The 10,557-nt window shown below is 29.9% G+C and overlaps 2 protein-coding genes across 8 annotated transcripts; one reads left to right on the top strand and one right to left on the bottom strand.

Moving 5' to 3' along the window:
* On the top strand, nucleotides 1-1,785 carry LOC137814429 (small ribosomal subunit protein uS12). Its single transcript, XM_068617174.1, has 4 exons — nucleotides 1-134; nucleotides 1,003-1,158; nucleotides 1,260-1,386; nucleotides 1,494-1,785. The coding sequence occupies exons 1-4, from the start codon at nucleotides 130-132 to the stop codon at nucleotides 1,632-1,634; spliced, it is 429 nt and encodes a 142-aa protein (XP_068473275.1). The 5' UTR covers nucleotides 1-129; the 3' UTR covers nucleotides 1,635-1,785.
* A 2,139-nt stretch (nucleotides 1,786-3,924) lies between these two features.
* Nucleotides 3,925-7,898, bottom strand: LOC137814428 (endochitinase A-like). 7 transcript variants are annotated; one of them, XM_068617172.1, is made up of 9 exons: nucleotides 7,630-7,898; nucleotides 7,321-7,512; nucleotides 6,968-7,246; nucleotides 6,586-6,620; nucleotides 6,056-6,151; nucleotides 5,774-5,927; nucleotides 5,036-5,673; nucleotides 4,456-4,798; nucleotides 3,925-4,327 (listed from the first exon to the last, which is right to left on the bottom strand). In XM_068617172.1, the coding sequence occupies exons 1-9, from the start codon at nucleotides 7,751-7,753 to the stop codon at nucleotides 4,323-4,325; spliced, it is 1,866 nt and encodes a 621-aa protein (XP_068473273.1). In that variant the 5' UTR covers nucleotides 7,754-7,898; the 3' UTR covers nucleotides 3,925-4,322. The 7 variants fall into 7 exon arrangements, with proteins under 7 accessions (XP_068473273.1, XP_068473274.1, XP_068473268.1 ...); XM_068617173.1 differs by having other exon boundaries at nucleotides 5,774-5,924; nucleotides 7,630-7,872; XM_068617167.1 differs by having other exon boundaries at nucleotides 3,925-4,798; nucleotides 7,630-7,879.
* Between the last annotated feature and the right edge of the window lie 2,659 nt (nucleotides 7,899-10,557).

Below are 10,557 nucleotides of genomic sequence, written 5' to 3'. Positions count from 1 at the left end.
CCCCGACTTAACTGCTTTTAATCTTTATATAAACACCACCACGCTCCTAGGTATTAGGGTTTTGCGCGGCTGCTTCATCTTCTCCGATTTCTGAACTCTCTATCTGCGTAGAACCAAACCTCTATCACCATGGGGTAATGCAACCTTTTGCTTTCAATAATTATTATTATTCTCATTCTTTTTTTCCTTATCAAATTATTATTATTGCAAATTTCTCCTCTATTGCTACATGTCTTTTTTAATTTTGATATTTTTGTTCGCTTTGGAATTTCGTAGCGCCGTTCATCCTCCTGTTTCTCGACCTTTATGAACATATGATAAGTTGCATTTTTATGGGCTATTTTTTGTTTCATTAAGTAGTTTGTATGATGTGGTCTGTGTGGTTGAGTTCATAGATGTGTAGTTGATTTTGTAGATATACGTACAGTCGAATCTTCTTAGGGTTTTCCCCATATGATAATATTGTATTTTTTTAGTGTGTCTTGTAGGGATTGTTCTGTATGAGTTGGTTAATACTTTACCACTGTATAGTCCAGTGGTGCTTGAACATTCAACTATATGTGGTTGACGTTCTCAAGTCATCTTTTGTGTTTTGGTATTGCATTCACTGGAACACTGTAATTGAATTTCATCTGTTCGTTTATTAGGAACAATTGCCTAGTGGAATATGACTATTATTGTGGTTTTATTGTTTTAGGACCTTTTGAATTCTTTTTATTTGTTTTCTCTAACAAATCACGGAATGCTACCCTTTTAGAAATTATATTATTGGTAGGTATCTCATTCATTGAACAGTGTAGTGGGATAGAAGCAATATTGTTGTTGTAGTGTTTAAGATCAGTGAGATGCTTTTTTATTTCTTTGCTTAACAATCTTGTGAGATTATTCTTAGAGTAGATATTATTTGATTGTGCGGATTCTCTTGTGCATAAGGGTTAGTAATTGTTAACTGGCATGTACGTAAGAGTTAGAAAGCTAAATGTTCTTCCTTTCCATCTATAGGAAAACACGTGGAATGGGAGCTGCCCGCAAGCTGAAGTCCCACCGTAGAAGACAAAGATGGGCGGATAAGTCATACAAAAAGTCTCATCTTGGCAATGAATGGAAGAAGCCTTTCGCAGGTTCATCCCATGCCAAGGGAATTGTTCTAGAAAAGATGTAAGATTAATTTAACGCATTCTATATATGATTCACTATAAAATTTCTTTAATATAATCTAATTAATGCTAAAAAATTATTGTATGGTATTTTATGTGCAGAGGTATTGAGGCAAAACAGCCCAACTCTGCCATTCGTAAATGTGCCAGGGTTCAACTCATCAAAAATGGGAAGAAGATCGCTGCCTTTGTGCCAAACGATGGTTGTTTAAATTACATTGAAGAAAATGTAAGTGATTAAACGATCATTTTATTTGTATTATTTTGCTGTTTGGTTCTTATTCCAAGGATGTATGTATACATGGGTTCATAATATGGATTTTTGTATGGTTGTAGGACGAGGTTTTGATCGCTGGATTTGGGCGTAAAGGTCACGCCGTGGGTGATATTCCTGGTGTGAGATTCAAGGTTGTAAAGGTTTCTGGGGTGTCTCTTCTTGCTCTCTTCAAGGAGAAGAAGGAGAAGCCAAGGTCATAAACCTTGTGGAACGTGCTCTCTCTTTATATTTTCTCTAGAAATTATGAATTTTGCTTCATTAACCTGGTTATGAGTTCTATGGTTTTGTTTCTCTAGTAGCAATTTTTCTCATTTTAATTTGGTTTATATATCATACTTCTCCCAGTTTCTATGTTGCAGTGTTTGCTATCATTTGATTTGAAAGCGTAAAATATTTACTTTTAGTGTTTTTTTTTTAATTTTAAAAAAATGGTAACTTAAAATTCATTTGGATATATATATATATATATAACAATATTTTATTTATATATGTAACAAACTAATTTTAATAAGTTGATGATTATAATTATGTGATTTATATTTTGTACTTATTTATTTTGTTTTATATTGAAACATGTTTTCATTAAAATGACTTATATAGTTTAGGAGGCAAGAATTATTTTATTGACAAAATGTAATGAAGTATTTTTTAATAATTGAGTTAATTTGTTTTTTGTGTATTTTGTGTTTGTTTCACTAAAAACGTTACGTACAATTAAATTATGTTAATGGTATCATAATTTAAATTTAAATAATCTGTTTGAAGAAGTATATGGTGTTATGTATTTTACCTACCACCATTTTTCCCAATTAATTAACCGAGTATTCTTAGTTATCGAATTCTTATTGACGTTAGTGTATTGGATCTTAAATTAGTAATTGCAACCCTATCTATTGGTTATTGCTTCATTATCTCGCTATCATCTAAGATTATGTGGAACAGTTGTAATTAACATAAGCAGTTTTGAAGTGTATTCTTTTAAGTTTTAAGAATTTCAATTTATGACATTGATGCAATTATTTCTTTTATTATTACCTTATTTTTATTCCTGAATTTAATTTTGGCTTAATATATTTCCAAAAGTGTATATCTTAATTCCTTAAAAACGTTAAAATTCAAAATCAATAAATGAAAGTAAGTTTTTTTTGGTAAGTTAATGAGTTAAAGAAAGTTAATTAACATGGTTAATTTCGATTTTGTCACTAGCAACCCAACCTGTCTCCTACATGGTACTATCTCACCGGTTATCAAATCGAAGTGTTTAAAAATAATTACTTTACTATTTAGAGTAATATAAATTATTTGAAATAAGTAATTGTTCTTCTTGCGTAATGCACATAGTGCAACATTTGAGGGTTGTGACTGTATTGATTGAATGTGGTATAAATATTTTACTTTGATCATAATATATTGTATTTTTTAACTCATCAAAATGCAATTAAATCCTTTAAATTCCTCTTTAACATTCAATTTCACAGTTATGAACTTCTAACCAACTGATAACTTTGAAATAAGAGTATGATGGACCCCCCTTCTTCAATAATCCAAATCTGTGACATGAAGTAATCAAATGCTAAGAAGATACACAAAAGGAGAAGATGAAAGAAAAGGGAAGAAGAAAGAGGAGGAGAAAATGAATACATAACTTGGAATAAATAAAAACAGTCTTTTATAAACCCATCAATTTCTTCTTTGGTGAAGCACATAAAGACTTGTTGGTTTGAGTTGTCACTTAACTAATATTAGTTAACCTTCATCCATTCAAGAACTATGGAAAACAGATATTGTTTTTAAAAAGTGATTTTGAATTTCAATGTAAGAACATGAAAGAGTATTCAACATTTATTTCTCTCAAAGTTATTTACATATAGAAAAAGACAGTATGTAAAAAAAAGAGTCTAGGCTTGCCTCTTTTCCTTTTATCCAAATCACCAAGCCACTTTACTTCATGCTATTGGGACTTCCAGTTTTTTTTTTCTAGTAAACAGTCTTTTGGGTAGAAATATGTTTAAGTGATTCTTTTTGTTTTAATCTACATTGGGAGCTAGTCTTTTTTTAACATATTTTCAGTTGTATTACCGTTGTAGATAAATGTATTATATTTACCAAGTTGTGACATGTTTACATTCACATGTCATGTGTTTGTAAATGTAGTCTTTATTAAAATTTCGATGAATTTTAATATAAAAAAACGATTATTTAAAAGTACGACTTATTTTTGGGAATTTATTGCTACACTTGTTATTCTATTCGATATGTTTGTGCTATTTGAAGTTTGGTTGGCTTAGCCTATACGCCAATTATTGGTTTACAGCACTGGAGACAAATTTTAAGGCACTTTCCTTTTACGATGTTGTTTCCACAAAGCTAAAAAATGAAATTCAAAACGAAACATGGCACCACGAGATTTTCATCGTTCGAAACATTGAATCGAAGACGAACACACGGCGACGATTTCATGAGTAAAAGGTATAACTAGTACATAAAAAATGATAAAAGACTTTCCATTCATGATTTGGACAAAGATCAAGACTTCTTCTATAGTCGCACTTTTAGCACAAAAGTAAATTTAGCAAATATATGGTCCAACTTACACAATGTCACTGGTTTAGTTGTTTTCCTTCAAAATAATGCTATCGGTAACAGGCAAGTCGGTCTTCGATTTTGGTTCTGAAACTGTTGATTCTGTAAAGACAACGCCATCCATGTTGCAAAAGGAATCCTTGACTGCAAAGGGACTCCTCGCTGAAGCTGCCACATCAAAGTTAGTTGGGGAGGCAGAGAGACATTTAGTAGATGAACTCTTTAATAATTCTTCTTTCTTAGGACAATCAATCTCTTCGTGATTAGATAACTCCAGACCATTAGAGTTATCTTGGGAGCTGATATCAGTCTGCAATAAAGAAAGGGTATCACAGTTAAACTTTTCCCGTGTCTCAAAATTTATGTCCATATGTCCAACTTGTTTGCTCAAACTATCAATTTGATCATCATGATGATAATTTGCCTGGTTATTGACACCTTTAAGTGGTAGCAAATCATGATGGGTTTTCTCTACTACATGGATGAGTGATGTATTTTCATCAGCACCCAAGGGCATGTCGGAAGAGCTTTTATTCTGCGCACCGTTAGATGTCTTAATTGCAACATCTGATGATTCATGAAAAGGATTTGGAATGGGAGCTTGCTGGTTATTGGGTTTTGTATTTTCAATTGATGCGATAGATTTAGAATCATGAAGCTTTCCAATTTCCGTTTTGTTTTGGCCTTCATTTGGACTTAGAGCTACATGTTTTGGCAAGCTACCAGGTACAACAGAGCGTGGTTGCATTCCCCCCCGTGGAGTGCGCACTAAGGGCTTCACCTGCACAACATTATGACACCAACTTAATAAATGCAGAGTAATAGAGAGATGGCAAAAGAAATGCGATAAGTAAATTATCATAATTTGCAGAAACACATATTGCACCTGGAAGAACAACAAAATAGTGTGGGACCAAAGTCATAATGATAGTCTATAAACTTCTCCAAGAAAATGGTACTGATCAGTAACCAACACGGATTCTAACTACTTTAAAAATATAGAAAAAGCAAAACTCACCCCATCAAAGAAACCAATCTTCGGTGAAGGAAGACGAAGGCCTGAAGGTTTCTTGGGAGCTGGAGGAAGAACCGCCACTCCAGGAGTTGTCCTTTCCTTTTGACTAATTAACCCATGAAGCTGGTTCTCTTGACTTTCTAAGCTTGAATCATGTGGAATGTGAGAATGTGTACCTTGATCTGCTTCAGCATCCAATAAAACCTTTCTGCTTGAGCCACTATCAATGCTGGACCTTGAACTATTACATACACGTTTAGCCATAGAAATTGTTGAAGATGACTCTGACGAAGACCAGTCACTGATAGAACTAGCCGGTGAAATACTAGAAGAAAGCTTTGTGGCAGACATCAAGCTTGAAAGACTAGAAATCTCAGGTTCAGTTTTATTTCTTGGAGCTATTCTTGAAGGCGTTCTAACAGCGGGGCAAGATGAGGTTGGTTTATAACCTCCTTTTAAGTAATTAAAAGAAGATTTACCAATATTGTCAGATAAATTGTTACCGGAAGATGTGGAAGTCACTGATTTAGTCCTGTTTGGTACTGTCAGTCCAGGTGCTGATTTGGATGGTAGTGTGGGCTTAGGCACAATACCTCGAGAACCTCCAATAACAGATGTTTTTGTCACCGAACTTACTCTATCTGAAGAGGCCAAACGAGAATAGAAGTTAACTACAATTCAGAAAATGCAACCATTTTGCCAAAATGAGAAATGGAAAAAAATGCTAAAGCAAGTTCTAACCACCAATTATTCGTTTTGCCTTGTCCCTTTCACCTTTAACATGTAGATTGCCAAGGGATTCTCTCTTGGAGGAAATTGTGGAATTTAAACTAGGCTTTGCTAGTACCTTTGATTGCCTTAAGATAGACGACTCTCTCCTTGTAGCAGTAGGCTTCTTCAAAATAAGAAAAATAGTCAGGTATATAGCCACTCAATATTTTATTGGACAAGCCTGCGTGACAATTAGCAAGCAAAATTAGAAAAGCCACTAGTTCTCTTAAGTGGTTTTATTTAGTTGCATACCTGTGGAAGTTGTGGAAAAATAGGATTATTCTTTTTCATTGTCTTTCCAAGTCCTTGCATGCCAGAACTTATCTTAGAACCAGGTGGGGCCTTCATCTAAAATATCAATACAAAAGTTACTATACTACAGATTTTTTATTTCACCAAATGGGGCTATGGGACGCAATCAGAGTAAACTATTTAAGACACAGGAAAATTTGTTCCCTATTCACCACCATGCACGAGTAGAGATCCCCTAATGGGAAATGGTGGGAAATGGACATCTTAATTTCTATGGTTTTGTGTGTAAAACCATGAACATGTATCTACAGCTCCTATGTCCACCATTGGTAATAGGCACCTCTGTGAGTGAAGGAATTAGGGACACATTACACTCAATTTTTTAGTTGAGATAAACAAACAACTTACAGCTTAACCAAGCCACCTTTCTGGCATTAAAAACATTTCTCTTCAAGTATTATTGAGAGTCATTCAAACACAGACATTAACATTATAAAAACTTACGAGTCTCTATCATAAATGCGATTTACCTTGTTGCGAGAAACCATGCCGATTTTTTTCGAAGCTGAAAATAAAAGCCAGAAGTTAATAATTTGACCAATTGAGTATAAATCAACAGTGCACAAAATATAAGATGAGCAGAAGAAATAAGTTCTAGAACTCGTCGAAGTTCAGAATGCACATATGCAAGATAAACAAACATTTGAAATGTTCATCCACTCATTTGATGCCCCTCTAACCAATTTTAGTTACAACTATAACTAAAATCCCTTTCAAGTAATGTTTAGGAATAACAAACTCTTAATTGTGAAAACTGGTTAATAAAATACACACTTTATGGATGCACTTCGGAAACAGATTGCAAGGATCTATGCAGAATAGTGAATACAGAGAGTGCAGACCGAGACATACAGTCATGAGTTTGGAATCCTGGAACCACAGGGGAAGATGGGACTTTGGTGTTTGCACCTGCAGGGCTGGACTTTCGGCTAGATTTCTGAATTGAAGCTCTTACATCCTCAAACAAATCACCCTCCACCTCCGCACTCTCAAAAGTCAAACTATCACTCGCTAACGTAGATATGGACTCACACGACTTGTACACATCCTCTTGAATATCCGGTAATTCGTGTTTCTCTTCCTTCTCAACGCCTTCAATTATACTAGACAATTCCTCAGCATCCAAAACCCCTGAAAAACACGCATCAATCAAACACAAAACTACTAAACATCCAATAAAATAACCAAAGTAAAAACTAAAATACCGGCGCTGGTGAAAAAGGCACTATCCCAGGCCAAACTCTTGCGCAAATTGCATTTGCTATTTTTATTAGGTTTTCCGTTTCCGGATGCGCCATTGGAGCGAGGCTCGTGCTCCCACTGCTGGACTTTGGTGGCGGCGTCTTCGAAGTTCTTCGAGTTCGGAGTGCACAGCATATCCGCGTGCGATTGGTTTTCTGAAAGGGAAAATTTGAACGCGTTTCATTTGATCTTTGAATCTCGATGCATAAAACGCCAAAATGATTCAGAAGAATCGGTGTTGTTTAGAGTCGAATGAGAAAAAGAAAAATAACCTGAATGGTGGTGAAGAGTGTTTCCATCGAGAAGCGAGTCGTCGGCGGAAGAAACGTCGATGATGCTGAGGCGTCGGTCTTGAACATCCCTCTTTCTCAGGGAACTCGCCGTTTCGGAAATCATGGATCCCTAATTGAAGGAATTGAAATGGCGCAGAGAAAAGAAGAGTGAGAGAGAGTTTTTTATTTTAGAAAATTTGAACTTTGGAGAAGCGGCTAAAGTGATTCCAGTTCAACACTTGTAACCAAATAGTGGAGAAATAAAGAAAACTACGTTTGTTTGAAAATATTAAATTAAATAAAAAATTAAAAGTGTGAGCGCGTGCGAGTGCGATCGTTAAACTGGAGCGTCTTAACCATGTCCCTTTCGCCCTTTTGGGATTTTCTTTAGTTTTAAAAGAATAAAAATTACTATTCACTTAACTATAATTTTCACTATCATATTTTATCAAATTCATTGCTTCGTCATTTTTTTTTTCGATTCTGCAAAATTCTCAGTAATTTAGTTATAAATTTTAGTTTATTTTTTAAATAAAATATTTTGATTATATTAAAATGCAAAATTTATTTTAATATTAACTTATATTCAATAATTAAAAAATATCAGTCACTAATATTTTTAATACAAGTTGTTTTTCAATTGATATTAAATTTTTATAATAATATTGACTAGACGTTCTTTTCAACTAATATTAGTTAATTTTATTTTTGACGAAATTGGGATTATTTTCAATCCAATTTTCAATGTTAATTTAAATTTTTATTATGCAACCTTAGTTAAAAACAATCTTAGTTACGATGAATTGAAAATTTCTCTCATTGATACTACAAAAAAATCCTGAATACATTTTAAAACAGTTAATATTAATTATGTTAATTTTGGTACTATACTTATTTAGATACATAATAATAATAATAATAATAATAATAATAAATATATCTATATATATATAAATCTTATTGATATTAATAAAAAAAATCTTAATTTACTTTTTATAATAAAATAGTCTTATTTATATCGATAAGAAATCTAGTTTTCATTAAATGAAGTATAACCTATCAAAATTAATTGAAAAAACTTTGATTGCTTTTTATATTAGTTGACATCAATAAAAAAAAATCATATTTAAAATTAAAATAAAAAGGAAAACACTGTTAATGTTGAATGAAAAAACATTAGACGGATAAATAACTTTGAAAATGTTGATAGTAAAAAAAGTTATCGAACTCATGACATCTTACATAAGGTCAAACCAACAATCATTAAATTGAGACCAAATAACCACATTCCATCCAAAATTAAATTGAGATAAATATGAAAAAAAATATAAAAAATAAATGATATAAACAAAATTCAATTTTTTTTAAATTAAAATTTTACATTATTAAAAAATTAAATTACTTTCATAGAATTTTAAATTTTTTAATTTATCTTAAAATTTCACAAGCAAATAGCATGGTTTTGTTTTAAAACATTTATAATTATTTATAACATGGTATTGCTCTAAACACACTCTAAATACAATTATAAAATATAAAAACAGTAAATACATAAAAAATAAACAACACAGTAAAAATCTATAAAAAATATTAAATACAATTATTAAAATTAAAAATAGTAAACACATAAAAAAAATAAACAGTATCTTGTTAAAAAAAATTAAAAATAATAAACACAGTAAACAGTATATATATATATATATATATATTATTTATAAACAATTAAACAGTAAACATATAATAATAAAATAAAATAAACAGTAAACCCATAATAATAAGAGAAATGTAAATAAATTTATAAAAATTAAATAATAACACAGAAAAAAATGTAAATAAATTTATAAAAATTAAAAATTATAAAAACATTAAACACATAATAATAATAAAAAATATAAATATATAAAAACAGTAAAGTAATAAAATAAAAAACTAAACAGTAAAAAATAATAATAAAAACTGTAAAAACAGTAAACACATGATATAAAAAAATGTAAATACACTTATAAACATTAAAAATAGTAAACACATAACAAAATAAATTAAATACATTTATAAAAGTTAAAAACAGTAAATACATAACAAAATAAACAAGACAGTAAAAACATAAAAAAAATTAAATACTATTATTAAAATTAAAAATAGTAAACACATAAAAAAAACTAACCAGTTTTTTTGTTAATAAAAAAATTAAAAACAATAAACATATAATAACAATATATATATATATATATATTATAAATATATTTATAAAAATTAAAAACAATAAATACATAAAAGAATAAAAAAACAGTAAAAACCTAATAATTTTTTAAAATACAATTATTAAAATTAAAAACAATAAACACATAGAAAAACTAAACAGTTTCTTGTTAATAAAAAAATGTTAAAAAGTAATAAAAAATGTAAAAACAGTAAACACGAAATAAATAAATTAATTAAACACATTTAAAAAAATTAAAAACAATAAACACTTTTTTTTATGTAAATGGATTTATAAAAATTAAAAAATAGTAAACACATAAAAAAACAAAAAAAGTGTAAATCCATTTATAGAAATTAAAACAATGAACACAAAATAAATAAATAAAAGTGTAAATACATTTATAAAAATAAAAAACAGTAAATACATAAAAAAACAAAAATTAAATACAATTATTAAAATTAAAAACAGTAAACACATAAAAAAATAAACAATATCTTGTTAATAAAAAAAATAAAAATAATAAACACATAATAACAAATATATATATATATATAAATATAAATTATAAACATAGAATAAAAAACTAAACAGTAAACACATAATAATAAAAAATTTAAAAAAACAGTAAATCTATAGTAATAAGAAAATTGTAAATAAATTTATAAAAAATAAAAAAAAATGAACACAGAAAAAATTAAATGCATTTATAAAAATTAAAATTTGTA

The sequence above is a fragment of the Phaseolus vulgaris genome, chromosome 1 (assembly GCF_000499845.2).
Source record: "Phaseolus vulgaris cultivar G19833 chromosome 1, P. vulgaris v2.0, whole genome shotgun sequence".
Classification (NCBI taxonomy): domain Eukaryota; kingdom Viridiplantae; phylum Streptophyta; class Magnoliopsida; order Fabales; family Fabaceae; genus Phaseolus; species Phaseolus vulgaris.
Note: the sequence above shows the minus strand (reverse complement) of the source record. Positions and strands in the feature narration are given on the sequence as shown.